Source organism: Schistocerca nitens, chromosome 7 (assembly GCF_023898315.1).
Source record: "Schistocerca nitens isolate TAMUIC-IGC-003100 chromosome 7, iqSchNite1.1, whole genome shotgun sequence".
NCBI lineage: Eukaryota > Metazoa > Arthropoda > Insecta > Orthoptera > Acrididae > Schistocerca > Schistocerca nitens.
Window position 1 is genome coordinate 584592677 of NC_064620.1, and position 25166 is coordinate 584617842.

The 25166-nt window shown below is 40.9% G+C and overlaps 1 protein-coding gene across 1 annotated transcript in view; it reads right to left on the minus strand.

Moving 5' to 3' along the window:
* Positions 1-14663: 14663 nt before the first annotated feature.
* LOC126194861 (uncharacterized) overlaps positions 14664-25166 on the minus strand; it is a 38528-nt gene continuing 28025 nt past the window's right edge. The window contains exon 2 of the mRNA XM_049933206.1: positions 14664-15893. Coding sequence (XP_049789163.1) covers positions 15525-15893 — 369 coding nt within the window. The 3' untranslated portion in view covers positions 14664-15524. The remainder of the gene's footprint in view (positions 15894-25166) is intronic.

The window sequence follows — 25166 nt, forward strand, 5'->3', positions numbered from 1 at the left end:
GCAAAGGATACACTATTTATTTATAAAATTCAGTTGGTAGGGAATGGATCTCTCTTTTTATTTGGTGGGAAAAGCTCATCATTCTCTCTGTTTGGGAAAAAGCAGGTCTTGTAAAATACATTAAAAAGAAGTAATTAAATAGATCACTTTTTTCCAATCATGCAAAGAATAACATCATGAAATTGACATCAACATAACTCACCACACATAATTACACTGCTCAAAATCTTCCTACTGCATCTGTGCATCAATCTCAGGGTAGATCTGCCTGCTGCTTCCTGTGTTCCCACACACACAGGTTGGGAGAGAGGTTACACTACACTTGCTCACACTTGCAACTGCTTTTGGCTGCCACACCATCAGCCGTCTCACATATTACCATGTATGCATATTGGTAGAGAGATGCACAGGTTGGAAGTAGCACCAATCCCTGAACAAAGCAGCAAGTGAGACAACCCTTTGATACTGATACATGAGAAATTCCTGTTGAAACACATAACCCCCCTCTCTCTCTCTCTCTCTCTCTCTCTCTCTCACTCACTCACTCACTCACTCACTCACTCACTCCCCCCTCTCTCTCAAGTGGTCACTCCCTGCTGTGTGCCACTGCTAGGCCTGCATGTGCCATAGTTTGCATCAAACCAAATGCAAACAAACTAGCATTTGCGTGGGAAACCCCCAAGCCTTCCCCTGCTGGATACTGGTGCACATGAGAACTCCCTCCATGACAAATGCCTGACTGGGTTTTGATTCATATGTACTGCTGAAGTCAATAAATTTATTGACTAATTTCTGCTCATGTGATGGTGATGTAGGGTATATAAGGCAGATGTAGTAGCTCATTGGTCTCAGCTTCAGTCAATCTGAAAGAGGAGCCATGAAGCATCAACAGCAGCCAAGGACCTCCTGTGCCTTTCCATCACAGAAGAAGCGTAAAAGTCATTGCTACTATTACTGCATGTAGCAGTTCCTCCTCTTCTTTGTTCATCTCCACATCATTGTCTGTGGATGCTTACTGTTTCTTCTTCTCAGTTCAGTGGCCTCTGGTGTGTCCAGACCGGCAGTTACATCCAGCATGTCTGGACTAGCAGCAGCTACCATCGGCTCAACTGCACCTGCAGTTAACTCTGCCCTGTCAGGACCAGCAGCAGTAGCAGCACCATGGGATCCTGTAGTGGAGCTGACCAGCATGTTGGAGCAGGAAAATGAGCTGCAATTATCCCCCTTGCTCACTGATTTCTGTAATGAAGACATCCAGCAAGTCCCTGACTCCCAGTAGAACTGTGCAGGGGAACATACACCATACAGTGCAAGCCAGTACTGGTCTCTAACATACGCACCATTCCAACACATTCTGGTGTTACTGCAAGGACAGAGTGTTGATGCCATTTTCTTCCAGGCTCTACTGCTTTTCAGTTCAACTTATAATTTAAGAGCTAGCAGTTCAAAGCACTTAAACATTGGCATAGAAGCATCAGTGGACAGTGAATGGTGTGTTGTGTTAGAGATTGAAAACGCATTGTGAAGTGTTAGAGTGCAGTTCAAAGAGTTGGAATGGGATGAACTGTGTTGTGCAGAATACTGCATCAACCAACAGATGACCTCTGAGTATTTTCCATCTCTGGACATTTACAGTGCTGGCCTGACTCACTCTATAACATCATTGTATGATGACCATTGAAGAGTGGCAGCAGGCACAGGCAAGGGATAAGAAGTGGCAGGCATTTAAGTCACAACCACATTTCATTAGGCATGAGGATTTTTTGTGTAGAACAATGAGGTTTTTGGAAGGAAGTTCTGCAGCAAGCTCACGACCATATGTTGTCAGGTCATGGTGGGCAAATTGCAATGGACAGATGTGTAGCACAGCAGTTTTGGTGGAGGAACAGGACAGTATGTTAAGGACTGTGTGCCATGCAAAAAGAGGTCTGACATGCATCAGAAAGTGCCACTGTAATGTGCCAGATGCACCTAGTCCATTTTCTATGTTGGGGTTGGATGTCCTCAGGCCATTTAATATCAATTTTTGGCAACGGTACTGATGCCACACCAATGGGCTAGTAATATAGTGCAAGCATTAGTAAACAACTGGATATTAAAGTTTGGTGTGGCTGAGACCATAATTACAGACCAGGCTACAAATTTTGTCTCAGATTTAATGAAGCAACTATGCTGCATGTTGCATATAAGGAAGTTACAGATGAGTCCGTTTCACCCGCAGACCAATGAGAGAATGGAATGAGTGCATAAGACAATTGCAAAGATGTTGATCTATTACGTAGGTTCCAGACACAACGATTGGGATGTCCATTTACAAAATGCACTGCATCCATATAAATCAAAAGTTCATACTGCAATGGGCTTGTCACCATTTCAGGTGGTGTATGGCAGGAAAATGCAACCTCCCATTAACATTTTGATACCTAAATTAGGACCAGATGGTGAGTCGGCGAGGAAGTTTGCCAGAAGAATTAGGGAAATTTGGAGGAATGTGCTAAAAGCAAACATGAAGGCACTAGAATGCCAGGATCAATGAAACAAATGCATGGGCAAATTGCAATAAAACCAAATGGGGTAATGGGCAATGGCAATTAGTCCCTATATGTCAAATGCTAAAATCAATGCTAGGGATCATACTAGGTCACGGAAATGACCTCACCGATCAATGTGAAGATACAATTCCCCACAAAACTTCTGTTATACATTCAGTCACATACAGCCATTTAAAAGAAAGTTAGAGGGGATACCACAGTTATCAGCAGCCAATCAGGAGGTGAATGTTACAAAGGGTAAAAAGAAGGATCTTGGAACTGGTGAGCAACAGAAGGTACACATAAGTAATTTGTATAATTGTAATTTTTTTGTTTATTTATTTTTGTTTAGTACAACAGGAAGTATGTATTTTTATTGCCATAGGGATGTTGTTGTTTTTCTTTTACTTCTGTATAGTTGTTCATTCTTCATGTCGTTATTACAAATATTGTTTTTTGTAGACTGTGCACTTCTGGAAGGATGGAGGGATGACAGGTGGCCAAATAAGGACTTATATATGGACATGTGAAGCGAGTTTGTTTTGGGGGAAGTACATGGGACAAGTTGTGGGAAATAGCTTCTACCAGCCCAAACATACTTCCAGAGTGTGGGTACTCATTGGTTGTACTTTGTATGCAGGCTGGAAAATGTATGGTTGAAATGCTATAAAGGAGGCAGGCCAGCTGGGTTGAAAAAACTTGTGGATTGGGAAAGTGGAATGATCATTAATGGCATGACTTGTAAGGTAGTTGGGATGGATATTTGGCTTCCAGCTACACTCACAGGCTCAACTGTTATGACACTATTGCAGAATACATTGTATTAGCCAAAGGATCTCTGAGGGTAATATCCTTTAAAAATTTAACATACTTAAATGATTCACTCAATCTGGAGCTTTTCCAGTCCTTGGACAGATTAATAGAGTCCCAGCAGGATGGTGTTTCGATGGAACAAATGTGGCTGCATGTACACCACTTGTGGGAAGAACGGGAGCAAAAGTATTAGTGGTGAGCACATCAGCTGCCAGTTGTGGCTTATTTCTATCAGGCTTTGGCATACTTTATTTCTGGGTAAGATGCAAGAGGGTACAGGCTGTGAATGTGCCAACACAATTACCAGTAGCATGGTTGACTGGTGTATAAGAGCATGATAAAGGATATGTGGTAGTAGTAAAATGTGAGCAGAAGTCCTCTATGGTGAAATTGGGAGAGTGTCCTCAATGTCTAAATTATCAGAGTTTAGGTAGCTGAGTGGAAGCATGATGTTAAGGATTTGGGACCAATCTTCTTGGAAGGGAGGAGGTATGCTGTGACATGAATAAGTTACATGTGTGGATTTGGGGAATTCTTGTAAATTTCTCATAGCTATGGCTGGAAGGCCATAGTTAAGGGACTGATTGGTATATCAGATGGCAGGTGCAGGTGATGCTGATATTTTGCAAATGATTCTGTGAGGCAGGTTTACGATACTGCTCGCAGGCTAGAAGGCACTGCCCAGCAGGCACTGCGTACAAATGAGAAGTAATCAGAACAGCACAGGGCACCGATCTGCTGTGAAGAACCCATACATTGCAGTTACACCAGTGCCTGGTGACTTGTGTGTAGGGTCCAAAGTGAGCTGAGGAAAGCTGAAATCGTAATTTTCAAAGATGGCCGGAGCTGCTAAGGCTCACTACAGTGATGGTGACTGGCTGCTTCCCTTCAGCACTCTGCATGGGGTCCATGAGTTGTGCTTGAGGGAGCAGCCAGCCATGTTCTGGGCCGACGCTGCAGATTCTGGCATTTGCAACTGGCACTGACCCACACACGCTGCAAGGCACCATCGCTGGGTTCAGTGCAAGGTCCGCTGAGTGCCTTCAGTGTAATAGAGCCAATGACACACTTGCCTGTATTTCACTGCATGCTTCAGCATAAGTCAACCCTCTCTCCCAAACCGTACCTCTAGGTTGTCCTGACATATTCCAACCCCTGAGCTCAGGATACAACAAAGTGGTATTTAGTTCAGAGACAAAATTGGTGATCAGCATCTATCTCCATGGGGCGAAAAGTGTAGTACTGCTGATAGACACACACAAAAGGGGTGCACTACCTAGCTTTCAGAACTAACAGTTCCTTCCTAAGATCTGAATAACCTATCTTTCCCTTTTAACCTTCTGCAACCTACCTCTCTCTCCTCTATGAGGAAGAAGCTAATAGTTCCAAAAGCTATGTAACATGTCACCTCCATAAGGTAAATGCTGGCCAGCAATTTTGTGTCTTAATTTTCAGTTTTCTCAATGGAATGTTCCTTTGATACAATTAAAAAGTTATTATTATTTGATGAGGAACACTTATGGCATTATCATTACATTATGAGAATTTTCAGTGTATAACACTTCTTTAGCTGATGTACCCTTCACATGAATAAATGTATTTTAGTATCAGAAATTAGCTGTTGAAATTTTTAAGTTTTCAGATGTTTAATACTGTTACAATGTCACCTATTTCAATTCAATCTCCATAGAACCTCTATTTTGTCCTTTTGCAAATGTCTTAGCTACCTTTCATTCCTCTGCTTCAGAAAAAATTATGATACATACTGAGCTCCAAATAAAATGCCTCATTCATGTTTGAAAATGTCACAAGTAGAGCCTAGACTTTTATGAAATATCAGCAAACAAAATATGCACATATGCAAAATGAAAATTGATAAAATATATAAAAAATACACTGCTGGAAAAACTAGTAAACATAGAAAGACAACGTTGATTTTGAGTTGATGACAGCATATGTCACCTGGGAAATAGTAGATGTACTGATAAGGTTCCAACGTCGTCCACCAACAAACAGTATAGTGGCACAACTACCAGAGTGCCATCTGCGTCTTCCCTTTAATAGGAAATGTTCACAGTGAGTGTGGTGCAAATGTGTGAAGCAAGCCCACACATGTCAACATGAACTGTTGCGATCACTTGGAAGACGGAATGGGATGCCGTGGTCTTCAGTGATGAAAGCAGATTCTGTCCGCACACAAGTGATGGGTCATTTCTGCGTACTACATAGACCTAGTGAGTGCTCTCTCATAGAGTGCATTTGTCCACGAAACACTGGCACTACTCCAGGCCTTATGGTTTGAGACATGGTAAGCTACAACACTCATACACCTTTGGTGTTTCTAGAGGGGATGCTAACCAGCAATTGTTGCGGAATGTTGTAAGCATGTATTCCCAGTGCAACCACACCATAGAAATCGACTCGTGCTTGCTACAGCAAACTGAACTAGTTTGAAGGGGTCAAACTGTGGCCTTGCGAGTGGAGGGGGGGGGGGGGGGGGGGGTCCTTTTAGAGAAGTGCCACCCAAGTTGGATGTGCTGCATCAGTTATGCAACAATGGTGGTATCAGTGGTCACGTGATCATTCTCACACCTGTAGATGAGGTTCTGGAGGTACATGGAGCACAGACATCCACCAGGATCATCGATTTGTAAGGGCAGCAGTGGCAGATCATACAGCTACCACAGGGCAGATAGAGGACGTGTTATCATAAAATAATAATTTCAACTGAAATCAACTTCTGAATTTTACCATTGCCTACTATGTTATCTTAATATGCACGTAACCATTTCAGAAAAACATAAAATGGTTTAAAAAGGTTCAATTCACAATACTTATGTTTTTGATTTAAAACTCTATACTGTGCTAATAAAACATTTTTGGCCACATCTCTTTATGAAATTGGCCATCTCCAGTGAAATTGATAAGGTATCCTCCCTTACCTTTCATTTTAAAGTGCAATGATCAACCAGTTGCATCTCCAAATTCCCTGCAATCGTAGACTGTCACCAATCAGCAGGAATGTTATTGTAGGAGGCAAATGATCTCTCCACAGCACAGGGTGTTGTTGGTGCAAATTTTAGATAAAATACTCCTTAACAGATGCCTGCTGCATTGTCTTCTGATATTGAAGGTACCAGCAAAAGTCAGTTAGCCAGTATTTCTTGCCAAAACATTGTTAAATGTATTCACTATCCTCTAATGTCAACCAGCTTACTTTTGACATTCTCATAATTTCCGAAAGGACAACCTGATAAAATTCTAATTCTTTAATGTTGCTGGCAAGGAAACCGAAGCAGCTGTGGATGTATGCCAGAGTGTTTTAAGTTCACTGAAAGCGATTTGTACCTCTTGTACTGAATCTGAAGATTCTCTTGGAAATGAGTCAATCACAGATTTCACAGTTTGAAAATGTTCATTACAAAAATCAACAGCATCAGTCCATGTACCCCTCCTCTGTTCACTATAGATGGATACGAAATTATATTATTTACTTCTGGGTAGCTGTCATGCATTTCTTCAATGATACATTGCTGTGCATGGTTCAGACTAGTAATGTTGATTAAAAACTAACAGAATATGCATAGGGCAGTTGCCACCTCCGGTGTAAGCCACGGTATCCCAATAGGCCTACATAACAAGAACTTTTCCTTTGTAGCTTCCTTCAGGTCACAGCACTGTAAGACTATCATTCAAACAGTAAACCAATGTTAAATGCCAGAATGAGATTTTCACTCTGCACTGGAGTGTGCGCTGATATGAAACTTCCTGGCAGATTAAAAATATGTGCCGGATCGAAACTCGAACTTGGGACCTTTGCCTTTTGCGGGCAAGTGCTCTACCAACTGAGCTACCCAAGCACAGCTCACGCCCCGTCCTCACAGCTTTACTTCTGCCAGTACCTCGTCTCCTATCTTCCAAACTTTACAGAAGCTCTACTGCGAACCTTGCAGAACTAGCACTGAAAGAAAGGATATTGTGGAGACATGGCTTAGCCACAGCCTTGGGGATGTTTCCAGAATGAGATTTTCACTCTGCAGCGGAGTGTGTGCTGATATGAAACTTCCTGGCAGATTAAAACTGTGTGCCGGACCGAGACTAGAACTCGGGACCTTTGCCTTTCGCGGGCAAGTACTCTACCAACTGAGCTACCCAAGCACGACTCACGCCCAGTCCTCACAGCTTTACTTCTGCCAGTACCTCATCTCCAACCTTCCAAACTTTACAGAAGCTCTCCTGCAAACCTGCAGAACTAGCACTCCTGAAAGACAGGATATTGCGGAGAGCTTCTGTAAAGTTTGTTTGGAAGGTAGGAGACGAGGTACTGGCAGAAGTAAGGCTGTGCGTACAGGGCATGAGTCGTGCTTGGGTAGCGCAGTTGGTAGAGCACTTGCCCGCGAAGGGCAAAGGTCCCGAGTTTGAGTCTGGGTCCGGCACACAGTTTTAATCTGCCAGGAAGTTTCAATGTTAAATGATTTGCACACTCCAACTTGTTGCAGGAAATCAATAATCACCTTGAGAGTTCTTGTCCATTGAACTTACCAACAATGAGACTTTCAATGAAACATTGAAAGCTACCCAAATGCAGTGGTGTGTTGTCTACAGTACTTTTGAAACAATATGTGATATTCAGGTACTTTAAATTTGTACCATGGAATGTTCGTAACAAACTTAGCAGAGCACATATCGAAACAATCATTTGTAGAGCCCGGAGTCTTTCACATCTGTGTCAATAATGTTTGTTTCTTAGACTATTGCTCTTCTCTCTTCTATGTGTTCACACCATGACGTACATGTCGTTGAAGTTGGACCTTCATAGAGCACCTAATCTGCTTATTGCACACATGATGAGAACAATTTCTTCATCAATAGTGAAAGTGCCATCCAAGATCTTAATTTAGATACAACAGGAGGCATCATCAACACAAACAATCCTGAGCTCTTAAGAAGTACTATTTGGTAAACTTTTCTTTGTGTGCGCATTCCCAATTTCTGAATCAGTAGAGGTCAGTAGCAGTCAGAAAATTTCAGGTCTTACCCCACTGCCAATCTAGACAACACATGAAACACTTTACTACACACAATAATGGCAGCTACTGTGCTACACACAGTATTGTAATAAGTGGTATCTACTTTACTTTTGAGAAGTGAAATTCTGAATCTTAGCATTTCCTGTCTTCAGTTTTTATAGTATGTCAGATTGTATACTTTCTAAGGGCCTGAGATACTGATGGTCTGGGGAAATAAGAAGGATAAAAAAGCAGTTATATGTGTTTTTTTAATTCCAGAATTTGTTCAATTTTAGACTGATTAGAGCCAAAGACAAAGATATAATCTTTTTCTTCTTATTTTCCCTGAACTTCTTCATGTGCTGGCTGATGACCTGCCTTTGTTTGTTTGACATCAGTCTCCTGGGTTGTATTTCTTTTTGTCGGATATGGAATTTTGCAGTAATAGTCAGTAGCCTGAAATTTTTACCTGTCATGATACCAGTCTTTTATTATATCAGTTTTGGATGATTTTGTACGCTAATTTCATTTTCTTTAATCTTTCTTTACTTGTGGTATTTTCTAAGCTGTCCGATTGTGTCCATTTTCCCAAATGTTTGAACTTTCCAACTCTTTTGATGTTTCATATTGTGTTTGTATATATTTTTCTCTCTGTGCATATGATCATTGTATTCTGTTTTCAAATACGATATTTTGTAATCCAGTTCCCGCTGCAGTTCTGCGAAGAGTTCCTGTTGTTATCTTTGCATGTGTTCTGTCCTTAGAAATTATTGCAATTTATGATATTGCAGTGCCTATGTCATTCTGATGACAATGCACTGCGGCAACCACAGCCATTAAAAAACACATCAGATGAATTTGCAATTGCGAATAATGACTACTGTTGGCTGTAGAATGGAATTATAACAATGAAAATTTGTGCCGGACCGGGACTTGAACCCAAACTCCCATATGTCATCAACCATACGTCTACAATCTGTACTCACACATCCATTATGTTTATTCCCATACAGATCAGACGTTGTACTTGAAAGTCATATGCCCGGTATCGGCAGATAAATATGAGGGTGGTTTGAAAAGTTCTCGGAATCACCACGAGAGGTCAGTGCTAGTGCAACGAGTTGTGCACATGATGTTCACTGGACAGCTGCCTGTAAACATGTGCCACGTCAGTGCTCTTGGAAGAGAGCTGTGGTGGTTACATGACTCTGTTGTTGTTTCGCATAGTGATTTGTGAAGATGGAAAAAAATCGAGATTCGAGCAGTGATCAAGTACTTCATAAAGAAAGGTATGAAAGCAAAGGATATTCATGCTGATTTCCAGAATACACTGGGGTATTCTGCTCCCTCATATTCATCTGTTGCCAAGTGGACAAATGAATTTCAATTTGGTCGGGACAGCTTAGATGGTGATCTGCGCAGTGTTCGGCCAAGACGTGTCAATACTGCAGAAGTCATTGCAAATGTGCACAAAATGGCAATGGAGGATTGCCGATTGAAAGTGTGTGAAATTGCTCATGCTTACCAGATGTCATCTGAAAGGATATATCACATTTTAACTGAAGAATTAGAAATGAAAAAATTATCTGCAAGATGGGTGCTGCGACTCTTGACACTGGATCAAAAACACATGAGAATGGACATATTGGAACAATGTTTGGTGGTTTGTGACCACAGATGAAACTTGGGTGCACTACTATACCCCAGAGACAAAACAACAGTCAAAGCAGTGGAAACATGCTGATTCTCCACCACCAAAGAAAGCAAAGACAATTCCTTCAGTGGGAAAGGTCATGGCATCAGTGTTATGGGAAGCGAAGGGGATTCTGTTTGTAGATTATCTCCCCACTGGGCAACAATTACTGCAGAACACTATGCTAACCTCCTGGACAAATTGCAAAAAAAGATAGGCGAAAAAAGGCCAGGTTTAGCAAGGAAGAAAGTCATCTTACACCAAGACAATGTGCGCCTGCACGCATGTGCCATCGCCGTGGCAAAATTACACAGACTAAGGTATAAACTGTTGCCACACCTACCTTATTTACATGATATGGCTCCATCAGACCTCCATCTCTTCCCAAAAATGAAAATTTTTCTTGGTGGACGAAAATTCACTTCAAACGAAGAACTGACAACCGGAGTTGACAACTATTTTGCAGGCCTGGAGGAAACTCATTTTTGAGATGGGACCAAGGCACTGGAACATCACTGGACCAAGTGCATTAACCTACAAGGAGACTGCATTGAAAAATGAAAGAAAGTTTCAGTGATGTAAGTATTTGTTTCTCTATTCCACTCCGAGAACTTTTCAAACCACCCTTGTATGACATTGAAGTGTCTGTGTTATTCTGATGATGAAGCACTGTGGCGCAAGCACAGCTGTTACAAAACACATCAGATGAATTTGCATTTGTGAATAATGACTACCATTGCCTGTAGAATGGAATGACAACAACAAAAATTTGTGCTGGACCGGGACTCAAAGTCGGATTTCCTGGTGGTTGTAGTTGTGGTCTTCAGTCCTGAGACTGGTTTGATGCAGCTCTTCATGCTACTCTATCCTGTGTAAGCTTCTTCATCTCCCAGTACTTACTGCAACCTACATCCTTCTGAATCTGCTTAGTGTACTCATCTCTTGGTCTCCCTCTACGATTTTTACCCTCCACGCTGCCCTCCAGTACTAAATTCGTGATCCCCTGATACCTCAGAACATGTCCTACCAACCGATCCCTTCTTCTGGTCAAGTTGTGCCACAAACTCCTCTTCTCCCCAATTCTATTCAATACCTCCTCATTAGTTATGTGATCTACCCATCTAATCTTCAGCATTCTTCTGTAGCACCACATTTCGAAAGCTTCTATTCTCTTCTTGTCTAAACTATTTATTGTCCACGTTTCACTTCCATACATGGCTACACTCCATACAAATACTTTCATAAACGACTTCCTGATGCTTAAATCTATACTCGATGTTAACAAATTTTTCTTTTTCAGAAATGCTTTCCTTGCCATTGCCAGTCTACATTTTATATCCTCTCTACTTCGACCATCATCAGTTATTTTGCTCCCAAAATAGCAAAACTCCTTTACTACTTTAATTGTCTCATTTCCTAATCTAATTCCCTCAGCATCACCCGACTTAATTCGACTACATTCCATTATCCTTGTTTTGCTTTTGTTGATGTTCATCTTATACCCTCCTTTCAAGACACTGTCCATTCCATTCAACTGCTCTTCGAAGTCCTTTGCTGTCTCTGACAAAATTACAATGTCATCAGCGAACCTCAAAGTTTTTATTCCTTCTCCATGGATTTTAATACCTACTCCGAACTTTTCCATTGTTTCCTTTACTGCTTGCTCAATATACAGATTGAATAGCATCAGGGAGAGGCTACAACCACTGCTTCCCTTTCATGCCCCTCGACTCTTATAACTGCCATCTGGTTTCTGTACAAATTGTAAATAGCCTTTCGCTCCCTGTATTTTACCCCTGCCACCTTCAGAATTTGAAAGAGAGTATTTCAGTCAACATTGTCAAAAGCTTTCTCTAAGTCTACAAATGCTAGAAACATAGGTTTGCCTTTCCTTAATCTTCCTTCTAAGATAAGTCGTAGGGTCAGTATTGCCTCACATGTTCAAACATTTCTACAGAATCCAAACTGATCTTCGCTGAGGTCGGCTTCTACCAGTTTTTCCATTCGTCTGTAAAGAATTCGCGTTATTATTTTGCAGCTGTGACTTATTAAACTGATAGTTGTTTGGTAATTTTCACATCTGCCAACACCTGCTTTCTTTGGGATTGGAGTTATTATATTCTTCTTGAAGTCTGAGGGAATTTTGTCTGTCTCATACATCTTGCTCACCAGATTTCCTGGTTATCACAACCAATCAACTTACCATTTGGCTAACTGTGCATGACTCATGGCCAGACCCAAACTTGACGACATATTAAAGTTTGGGTCTGGCTGTGAGTCATGCATGGTTAGCCAAATGGTAAGGTGACCACTCACGATAAGTGGGAAATCCGGGTTCGAGTCCCGGCCCATCACAAATTTTCTTTGTCATGATCCCATTCTACAGCTGATGGTAATCATTATTCGCTACTGCGAATTCATATGATGTGTTTTGAAATGGCTGGGGTCACCGCAGTGCATCATCATCAGAATAACACAGGTACTGCAATATCGTATTTATCTGCTGATACTGAGCATACAACTTTGAAGTACGGAAATACAATAATAGATGTGCAAGTACAGATAACAGATGCATGGTTGATGATGGATGGAAGTTTGGGCCTGGCTGTGAGTCATGCATGGAGAGCCAAATGGTAAGGTGACCACTCACAATAAGCAGGAAATCCAGGCTCGAGTCCTGATCCGGCACAAATTTTCATTGTCGTTACTCCATTCTACAGCTGATGGTAGTCATTATTCACAACTGCAAATTCATCTGATGTGTTATTGCAATACTGTCAATAAATCTTGAGACATTTCACCTTGAATCTTCCTCCTTCTTGTTCCAGATGGATTCCTTTCAAGTTTTTTCATGTGCTGGTAATATAGGTGGCTTATAAATGTCTATCAGACTTCTACAAAAAGGTAACACATTAACAAGTTTATTTGCAATATGTTCACTTAATAATTGAGATATACATGGCTTTGTATGGCTGTATGTTCCTCAGTGGTGCTGAGTTATGTTCATTGAGAGCAATGTTCTTGACAGAAACAAACAGCCTTCAAGCTGACACACTCAGATAAGCCACTGACACATAATAATGTTTGGTAGCATAATGCTACATCAATATAATTTCCTCACTGCAGACTTCTGTACTAAAGTTGATAAGTCTGTAAGTTCACTGAATCTGGGCAAAGCTGTGAGTGGAGCTGCTTAAAAAGATATACTGACCAATCAGAGTCACAGGCAGTGAGGTCAGAGACAGCAAGTGATGCAAGAGTGCACTCACCCGGTGGCACACTAGCAGGATGTTCGAAAGTGCTGTCTCCCGCATAACTGTGAGTGGCACGCAATGCACTGGGTGATATCAATAAAAATGTCATCAATACCACATTTTTCTTTTGTAATTCTTCATCCCACTCTCTCATGACTTTGTCTAGTACATAATTAAAGAAAGCAGGTGAGAACCCATTGTCAGCCCACACTCCTGTGTTAGTTCTGAAGGACTCCAAAACTTCTCCTAAGAATGTAACTCTTGAGTACCTGTTTGACTAACTGTATGGCAGTTTTATTGATAACTGCTTCTTTTAGTGTTAGGAATACTGTCTATCTGTCATAGGCCTCTTTGAACTCGAAGGTAAATTTGCTGTGGACACAATATGCTTTTCCTGAACCCCACTTGGTACTCACCAGTTGTATGTCCTACTTGATCTTCTATCTTATTCAATAGTGTTATAATAGAGGGAAACATTCCACGTAGGAAAAATTATCTAAAAACAAAGATGATGTGACTTACCAAATGAAAGTGCTGGCAGGTCGACAGACACACAAACGAACACAAACATACACACAAAATTCAAGCTTTCGCAACAAACTGTTGCCTCATCAGGAAAGAGGGAAGGAGAGGGAAAGACGAAAGGATGTGGGTTTTAAGGGAGAAGGTAAGGAGTCATTCCAATCCCGGGAGCGGAAAGACCTACCTTAGGGGGAAAAAAGGACGGGTATACACTCGCGCACACACACACACATATCCATCCACACATATACAGACACAAGCAGACATATATGTCTGCTTGTGAGATGTCTGCTTGTGTCTGTATATGTGTGGATGGATATGTGTGTGTGTGCGAGTGTATACCCGTCCTTTTTTCCCCCTAAGGTAGGTCTTTCCGCTCCCGGGATTGGAATGACTCCTTACCTTCTCCCTTAAAACCCACATCCTTTCGTCTTTCCCTCTCCTTCCCTCTTTCCTGATGAGGCAACAGTTTGTTGCGAAAGCTTGAATTTTGTGTGTATGTTTGTGTTCGTTTGTGTGTCTGTCGACCTGCCAGCACTTTCATTTGGTAAGTCACATCATCTTTATTCAATAGTGTTTTAGATATAATTCTGTAGATACTGGAAGTAAAGATACACCTGGTAATTGATGGTGTCTATCCTTTCTTGTTTCCTGTGTAGTGGACTTATCATTGCTTGTCCATTTATTCGGTGTTCGTTCTTTTCTCCCCAGCGATTTTTAATAACCTCAGGAATGGTTTCAGTACACTGTGTTATACAGAATAAAATATAAATATATAAAAACATGTAATTATGGTGAAATGTGTAAATATATGTAATGACAAAATGAAATAGATCAACTGTGAGAACATAAATCATCAACATTTTTACTTTTCAAGTCCATAGTAGAGCACAAAATTAATATGTAATTACATAAAAAAATCTGGGCTCTAGTCAGCTTCACTGTAGTCCATGAACTTCAACACATGAGAAATAGTCATTAGTTTATTAGGTAACTGAGTACTTTTGATGATAATTACAAAAGTCAATAGACTTTACAAGAGTACTTTTTATTTGTAACTCAAGGGAATCACTTGTAATTTATTACTTTAGTGGAAATCTTTGCAAGTTGTAAAGTAAAATATTACTCTGTACTTATGTAACTTGTAGAGATACACATTTCTTTGTCAGTTTAATACAAATAACCAGTGTTATTTTACAAAGAAAAATACAATGAGATGCTTTTATGACACACAATAACTAACTATTCTAAATCAAGACATAATCTAGCCTATAAAAGAAACCAGTGTTAAACACACATAGGTTCTAAGCAGAAAATGCTTGTAATGTTAAGTAAGAAGTCACTTATGTTAATTTGAATTGTTATGTGACATGCATTATCTCTGCTACTGACAACTCATTTAGTCACGTGTCTGCTGAAAATTCATGCACATTTTTCATACCACTGTCACATAAGTTTATGGCATTTATTGAATGACACAGTTTAATAGTTTCATTATCTACCATTTGTCATGAGCACATTCTGACACATCCAGTAATCTTACTGCCTGTCAACCAAACATTTCTAGCACAGTGGTTACATTGCAAAAACCCATTTCCTCTGCCTTGATGCTTCTGAAAGTTGGTACTTTCAGAGCACTTCAGTTTATGATATGCAAAAACAGATTTAGAAATAAATGGAACATCTTTGTATAAATATTTAGTTAAGGTATGTATTTGCCCATATATTTCACTGATGGTGTAGTCATTCCTGGGAAGACTACTTTTCCATCTACCTTGTAATCATTATATGCCATTTCAGTCAACAACTCGTAGCCTGCACGCTGTGCTTGTTTTTGAGAAGCCATGGCAGTGAATGCTGTAGCTGTTACCTTCAGTCCAACACCTTTCACAAGCTTAAATCGAGTGCGTAAGATCTCGAGTCCCACATTTTGCCCTCTGTATTTGGGTAATACAGTTAGTCCCACTGCACTCATGTAGTGGTCCACTCCATAATGTTCAAATACATCAAGTCGCTTTGGTAGGTCTTCCATCAGCATGCGCCAAATTTTTCGCATTGCCTCACCTTTCAACTACAAAAATAAACATACATTAATTTTTATTTCCTTAGTTATGGGCATTGTATTTACTTGATTTAATTTCACATTTCTTGTGACATATATATTTGAAACTATCTGATATTGCTTGTATTAGTTACATAAATGTGAGACAGTACATTGCTATTAGTTCCATTTGTGAAAACAGAGAGAGAAGAAAGAAGAAATTTCTGACTGTAAAATATAAAATTGAATGAAATATTTAATTAAAGAAAGTATTTCAACATATATTTTACATGTCGTTTAGTGATTCCAGAGAAATAATATGATATGGCAGCAACACAGTAGTATTTTTTTTTTCTGTATTAATTTTAGTTTACTTTTGCAGACCCCTTTGCTTTATAAGAAATCTGCCCCTGCAGCAGACAGTGAAGTTTGCTGTTGTGGTGGAACTTAACCTGAGATAGCTGGTTTGAATTTCGGAAGTAGAAGAAATTTTCTTCACTGTGTATGACTAGCAATGGAAAGATAGAGTCAGCGTAAAATTCCTGAAAGTGCAAAAAAATGGTTCAAATGGCTCTGAGCACTATGGGACTCAACATCTTAGGTCATAAGTCCCCTAGAACTTAGAACTACTTAAACCTAACTAACCTAAGGACATTACACACACCCATGCCCGAGGCGGGATTCGAACCCACGACCGTAGCAGTCCCGCGGCTCCGGACTGCAGCGCCAGAACCGCTAGACCACCGCGGCCGGCCCCTGAAAGTGCACCTTGCAGCAAGGTCTTCAATATAAATTTAGTTTAAAAAGTTTCCATGATGTCTCACGTGGCAAAATCAGGATGATGTGTCCATCAGGTAAGTGTGTTGGGCTCAATATCCCCTTGTGTGCCAAAACTGGCTTTCACCATTTCCCTTCCTCTTGGTGGAAACCAAGAGGCAATACTACAGTGAATAAGTGTATATCAGATGCTGGTCAATACAGATACACAACTAGCACTTCAAAACTGGTCAGAAGAAGGCAGTCACAAATTACTTCCATGATATGTGGTTTTTGGGTCTACCTTGATGCAAAACTTTGTTTGTGATCCTAGACACTTTTGGGGATAATTTTACTATCATCAGTGGTTTCCCCCTCCCCCTTTACATGTCATAGCATTGATAACAGTTTTTTCCTCAAAGAGTATGCCACGTGATAGGCTTTATGCACTATGTGACTGCTTGGAAACTTCATATCTTAGTATAAAAACGCAGGTAATAAGTTATCTGGAATGATTGTGTAACTTCTATTAGCTGAGTTTCAGTTCCTGTGAATGTCATTTCTACACATTATCACTGAGCGCCATGTCTGTTGCTGACAGGCAATCACCTGTCACAAACAGGCTGCAATGCTAGTATAGTTTTGAAAGTAGTCAGAAAAAGTTACTTCTAAGCTATTAATTTTTTTAATTGAACTTGTAGCTTATGTGGTGCAACATTTGTTGTTACATCTTTCTTCTGTAAGTGGTCAGCATTCAGCCCTGTTTAAATATGAATAACCAGTAGAAAGGTGCATTTTGTATGTTCAGATTATATGGTGCACATAACTTATGGGAACATGCTATCTGATTAAAACTAAACTAAAATCAGGGGAGGATTTTTTTACATTAATTCTAAAGTGTTTTGCAATCTTTGAAGACTCTTACATTACTTAGCAAGGAAGAAACTATTTTTTTAGCAGTGAATTCACATCTTTTTAAATTAAAACCTATTTTTTGTAGAGACAATTTTAAAGTTCTCACAAAAGCAGCTAATAAAAGAATAAGCCTTTAAAAAAAATAAAAGACGTTCCTGTGAAATAAGTACAAAATGACACCAAAAATAAAGTCAGTTAATTTGGAAGTGTACATCTGTGAAATCAACATTTACTGCTGGATAACATTTAATACTGTATTCTTGTGCTTTGTAACACAAATGGATCATCTGTAACATACTGTTTACAAAGTGATCAACAATTAAGACAGTACTGCTCAATCACTGGAGGTAATCCAGTGTGTGAGAAGGGTTTCTGTGACGACGTATTGCAAGTTTGAACTGGTCCCAAGAATGCTCATTTGATTCCTGCCTTCTGGAGGGAGGTGATCATGAGGTGACTATGGCGTGCTCATGCTTTATTGTATTGAAAGACAAAGCCCAATGCTGAAATGTTGATTACGGGACTGGCCAGTAGGCTGGAGAATCCTCTTCAGATTGTCCTCAGGCCTCAGATTACCATCAGTAGTGATGAGAGGTGTCTGGCACCTGTAAATGACAATTCCAAAGCAAGACTGACCCACCTTCCTGGGACTGCATGCCTGAGATATGCATTGGGACTGTTGTGATGTCAGTAGTTAACAGTGATTCCAGAATAACACAGCTCTCTATTTACAGTCACAGAACTTATATTACAAGGAATTTAGAATAAGTAAGATCACAAATATCAGTATTACATTAAATCTAAGGTATATGCGTCTTTGTCTAAATGGTTCCCAATATCCTCTCCATCCTGGTCAACTTCCAGCAGGGGTGGGTACCAGCTGAACTGAATGTGCCATCTGTTGCTCTTATGGTGTGCATAATACTACTGTCCTTATTTTGCTGTCTCATCTCTCAACACTCAATTCCATTTTCCATTTCCTCCAAATATGTCATGTCATGGATATTCATCCACATAACCAGGCTGGAAGTTAACACACCTTGTGGACTGGCTCATAATTTTTCAAAAGCTAAGTTTCATGGGCTATTCCTCAGTCCATCTTTTTCAGAAGTTGCCTGCTAGTTTTATATATAGTTTGAATACCTTGGTCAGTATTGTGACTAGGGATCCTGCACACTCGGTTTGCTAGACAAACAATCAAACAACTTGTATTAATGAGTTTTATTACAAAAGACAATTACCATTACTTAAATTTGAATGAGTCACAAGCAAAGGGTGACATGCAAAACAATCAGTCTTCTTCAGTATAGACAAACACAAGGCTGTGCTACATGCAGATAGTTAATGAAGTCGCTAAGGCTGACGCTGCTAGCAAAGTGGGCTGCCACCAGTCAGGCATGGTGCTTATGTCCTCTACATGTAGGTGCCACTGCTGTCACGTTGTTGTCCTGGAGGGAGGTCGGTCAGCCTGCGATTGGCTGACCTATTCTCATAGCCTTCTCTTCCTTGTCATTCCTGACTGGTGTGCCAGTGCTGACTGTATGCCATAACAGTCAGCTTGTGTGTGACTTTAGGTTCATATCCAGTAGGGAACACTTATTAACTGGTCACTTTTCAGAAAGTTCTACATTATCTCAATGAGATATAAGGGTTGCAAAGGCAAAGCCTTGAGTGTGGCTTCAGTTGTGTGAGATTGCAGTCATTTGTGTGTCAGATGCATTTGTTGTGGCTATCTGTGACTCAGAATCTCCACTATATGGTGAGTAGCAACTTTGCTTTTCATAATATTGTTAGAAATAAGCCATAAGCATACTACAGTTTTGATGCTGTCCAAGGTGGTGTAGAGTAGTTCTGCAGTTAATCTGGATCATCCCAGCACTTTCTGTGAGAATTGTTTGATAGTGCCCACCATTCTCTCATATGATCCTTTCCACCAAGGAGTGATGAACTTCCATTTTTGACAAAGAAGCAATGGGCCCCTATGGAGGGCAGTGAGTTCCATAGTTCAGACAATCTGCATTGGTTGTGTCAAAGGTCTTTGCATTGTTGGTGTAAATGGTGTGCAGCAATCCATGTCTGTTAGCAGTTCTCTTTAAGACCATTGTAAATACATCGGTGTTCATATTGGAGTTCAGTTCTAAATGTATTGCATGCACTGTTGCACAAGTGAAGAGTGTTGTATAGATCTTTTGCATGACTATACCAGTCATGATGTAGACCTCTCTACATCAAGACAGGCATGACCAGGCCAGTGACAGTAGAGGGCTTGGATGATCCCATTCAATCTACATGTGTGGAAGTTTCAGTCTGTTGTCCTTTTGCATGATAAATATGTATGCAAGACCTTTTTAATGATTTGACAACCTTTAAGTATGCAAAACTCTTTCTGAAGTTTGGATAACACAGTTCAGACACCAACACGATGAGGATCAATATGGTTTTGAAAGCTGAGGAGTCTGATAAAGTGATGTGACACATCAGGAAGTATTGAATGAGGCTGCTCACTGATGAAATCCACAAACATAATCTTATGAATTACTCTCCAGTATAAACTGAATTTGGAAATGTCTGCAAGGCTGGAAGGTGTAATAAGTGCCATCACATGCTTTATGTTTCTTTTCTCTTCTGGGATGTCATGATTCATGTTTCTGAGTAGTAGAGATCCAACATTCTTCTGGGAATCTAAGCCATGGTGGTCCTTTCCACTAAATATGCACAGATTGAATTTTGTTGCCAAGAAATACCCATGTTTGGTGATCTGCTGGATTATCATCTCCAGGACAACATCTCCATTGACTAGCAGACATGTATGTGTGAATTTCTGTTACACTGTTACAGATGAAAGTCTTACGTTGATTAGCATCACTGCCTATACGACCTAAGGACTCTGTAAGTTGAGTGATGAACTGCAGCTGGTGTCAAGGCAAACTGTGTGAATCAATTAATTCCTTTTGCAAGAGATTTTAACTGGATTGAAATTAAAGCTCAGATAGTGGCACCATTTGTATGTGCACTGTTTAGATTTTACATGCAAAATCATGTTTCTCTGGAATGTTTTTGAAGTGTGCCACTTATATACCTTAAACTTGTACAAATCGGTTCAAACTTTGCACAAAGGTAGATAAATGGATAAAGTCAAAACAACTTTTTTTATCCAGTAATCTTTATCCATTGTCAAGATATGATGACTTATTGGGGAATAGTTACTGCACAAGGCCACTGCACCACTGTGCTTTGCAGGATGGAGCAGCTACTGGCCAGTCACAACAAGCCCCCTGCCAATCTGAGCCATGGTGCCAGTACCTGACCATGCCTTTGAGTCACTGCCAACAGCTATTGCACGAGAGTCTCTATGAGCAAAGACTGTAACTGATAATGGAGCATTTCTGATTTCACAGCTACCAAGGAACTGGCAGTATGCACCAGCGGCCTGCATGCCATGTCAAACCAACCTCCTGGCATAACTGAAAGACCTGAGCCAAAATAAGACCCCTAGGCTAGACAACATTACCTCAGAATTATTGAGTTCATTGACAGAGCCATGGCAAAATTATTCCTCCTGATACGCAAGATACATGAGTCAGGTGAAACATCCTCATGCTTCAAGAAGATTGAAAATGTGTGCTGGACCAGGACTTGAACACTGGTTTTCCACAACTTTGGCTATTCATGTACACCTCCATGACCAATCCAAACCTCCATATGTCTTAGTGTTTGCATCATGTACCACTTGCACATTATTTGATGCCCACACAGTGAGAGACAATATTATTGTTCATCAGTTTGCCTTTGATTTCCTTTGGCCTGTCTGAGGGATGCTCACATCAAACTATACAGACACTGCAGGAACTGTATTTCATGTCAAAGGAAAGGTAAACTGATGAGTAAACACATTGTCTCTCTCTGTGCGGAAATCATATAATGTGGGAGCAGTATGGGAAGCACACAATAGGACATCTCAAGATTTGGAACTGTACTGGAGGCATGTTTGCATAGCCAAAGTGATTAAGGTAACAGCACACAATGAGCAGGAAATCCAGGTCTGACTCCTGGTCTGGTACAAATTTTCGTATGTCTGTAGTAACTGGTACTGTTGGTCTATAACCGTATTCACAATTTGCAAATACATTTCATGTATTTAATATGGTTGTAAATTGCAAGCAGGGCCTGTTCCTTCAAACATGTGTGCATGCCTGAAGGACATTTGCATCAAGCTATAGAGATACTGTAAAAATATAGGCACTGCAATAATTGTATTCAAGAAGAATGTAATAATTCCAGTTCCAAAGAGAGCGAATGATGACAGGTGTGAGCATTACCAAAGCTGTTTAGTAACTCATGGCTGCAAAATACTGACATGAATTATTTGCCACAAACAGAGAAGCCAATAGAAGCCAACCTCGAGGACTTGTCTTAGATGATACAGTGAAAAAAGAAACTATATTTCAAACAACAGAAAATCCAGGATGGAATGTAACAATACTATGAAAAGGAAAGTTGCTCTCACCATATAGCACAGATGCTGAGTCACAGATAAGCACAACAAAAAGACTGTCACAAATAAATAAAAGCTTTTGGCCATTAAGGCCTTCATCAACAATAGACACACACACACACACACACACACACACACACACACACACACACGACCGCAGTCTCAGGCAACTGAAACCACACTGCGAGCAGCAGCACCAGTGCATGATGGGAGTGGCAACTGGGTAGGGGTAAGGAGGGGGCTGGGGTGGGGAGGGGGAGGGATAGTATGGTGGAGGTGGTGGACAGTGAAATGCTACAGATTAGATGGAGGGGCAGGGGAGAGGTGGAGAGGGGGGGGGGGGAAGGAGTGGAAAAGGAGAGAAGTAAAAAGACTGTGTGATAGTGGAATGATGGCTGTGTAGTGCTGGAATGGGAACAGGGAAGGGGCTGGATGGGTGAGGTCAGTGACTAACGAAAGTTGAGGTCAGGAGGGTTATGTGAATGTAGGATGTCTTGCAGGGAGAGTTCCCATCTGTGCAATTCAGAAAAGCTGGTGTTGGTGGGAAGGATCCATATGGCACAGACTGTGCATGTGGGAGGTGGTGGGAGACTGGAAAGAAACCCCCCCCCCCTCACCACCTCTCCCCTGCCTGTCCATCTAACCTGCAGCACTTCACTGTCCACCACCTCCACCATACTATCCCTCCCCCTCTCTGCCCCAGCCCCCTCCTCACCCCCACCCAGTTGTCACTCCCATCATGCACTGGTGCTGCTGCTCACAGTGTGGTTTCAGTTGCCTGAGGCAGCTGTCATGTGTGTGAGTTGGGTTTGCATGCTTTTTGTGTGTGTGTGTGTGTGTGTGTGTGTGTGTGTGTGTATTGTTGATGAAGGCCTTAATGGCTGAAAGCTTTATTTATTTGTGACAGTCTTTTTGTTGTGCCTATCTGTGACCCAGCATCTGCACTATATGGTGAGTAGCAACTTTCCTTTTCATAATGTTGTTACATTCCATTCTGGATTCAACATTGGGAAACTATTACAAACCTTGCACACCACAACACTGTCTGACATAACCAATTCCATAAAAGAAAACAATAGTATTAAATTAACTATGTAGGCTTTTGCAATCAGTATGATGATTAAAATTCTTCTGAGTGTGGTACCGTGTCATTGTACAAAATACTTTAGCTGTAAACTGTAGAACCAGCATTTAGACCACATTACAATGGCATTCCTCAGGGCAAGGCAGGTTTGTGTGGAGGAAAGGTGCCTCTGTTTACTGTAGACGATCAGTGTCAATATGTCATTTTTGTGATACTTTATTGGCCCTAGAATATAATAGGCTAGTCATGACAAAAGGGAGAGGGTAGGACGGAAGCTATATGTGGGCTAGCCAGCTTGTCAGTGATTGATGATAGTCTGCAAATCAATGCTCAATTTTTTATGGGCATATTTTTCTTCCTGGTGTGCACGGAAATGCACTGACAGTCCCTCTATATCTGTTTATTAAGGCTGTCAGGTATGTGTCCTGTGAGGCTTCTGTCCCACAACTGCTTGTGGCCTGTTGGACAAAGACAGACAGCAGCCAGGACGCTGGGAGTTTGTAGCCATCCTCTCTACTGATACTGTGTGGCTGCTCGATAATTCAAGTTGCTTCTCGAATTTTGTATTGACATGTCCATGACTCTCACCAGCACACGGGCCTCCTGGGACAAGATAGGCTGTCCACAGTCGTGATGGTGTTCCTCTGTCACTGATTTATTGTGATAATCGCACATAGTGTTCATGTTCGCCTAGATGTGTGCTAACTGCCTCTATTATGTTTTGGATTCTGTGGCTGCTGTGAAAAATTTGTTTAAAAATTCATCAGCGGAGGATGTTACCTAACCGTTCACTGACACTCTTCACATGTTGTAAATGCACTACTGGAAGATTCTCTTCCTTGCCATCTACTTTTGTTGTGTTTTGGTTGACCTTGGTTACCTTTCTTATAACGTTGTTGTCATAGCCATTGGCATAAAACATGTGGTACAGCTCCTTCAATTCTTCTTTGATGCTGTCAGTGTCACTTATCTGGCAGACACAGGCACTCTGCATGTGAAAAACTGAATATTTCTGAGTAGGGTGATGGTGCTGTTACCAATTTGTATGTTGGTTTCCAGTACACTTTGTGTCCCAGTGTACCATCTGCAGTTCTATATACTTCCACATCCAAAAATGGTAATGCACCATTGTTTTCAGTTTCATGAGTGAACTGAATGTTCTTATGCAGATTCTTTAAATGCAGAAAGAAGCTTCCAAACACCACCTCCCCTTGTGGCCAGATAATGAATGTGTTGTCTACATACAGTATCCAGCAACATGGGTGTAAGGGTATAGAGGCTAGAGCTGTTTATTCAAATCCTACCATAAAGATGTCCACAGCAACTGGGGAGAGTGGGTAGTCCATTGCCACTCATCTAATTGCTCGTAATATTTTCCCTGCCAGGTGGAGTATGCTGGTGATAGGCATAAACACACTAAATCACAAATATCGGGTGGGTTCTGCTTCTGTAAGATGTGAATGATCTCCTCTGGTATACAGATAACGACTGACTTGATATTGAAACTAACCATAGTATTAGTTGACTGTATCCATTCCTCCTTACTCAGCTGTAAAAACTGAGAAGAATCCTTCATGTATGAGTATCTTTGCCCCGAAAGAAAGCACAATTTAGATGCCAGATGTTTTGCTACATAATGCTACAGACCTGAGTGGGTAACCCTTCCCCTAAGAAGGTACTCCATAAATTCTAGGAGGGACAGGAACTTTGGTGATGAGCCTCCTGGCCCTCCTGGCTGTATCTGGATCAATTCTTGAGTCATTCATAAGGACATTCATGTTCTTGACTATCCTCACCATTGGATCACTCCTAAGGGTTCGCTCAAAGTGTGTCCATTTTCTTTTTCCTTTGTCTGCATACAGGACCACAACATGCTTGTTATTCCTGAGCTCTTTTATGACCTGTCTTCCTTCATGTGTAATATTGTGTCTTGGTGGCTTTGCTCCTTGTAATATTCTGACAATTTCTTGCCTTATCTTTTCTTCTTTCTACGTGTGGTACTTGATGGAGAGATGCCTCCACAGACTGAATGATCCCCTCTGTAGGAATTTTC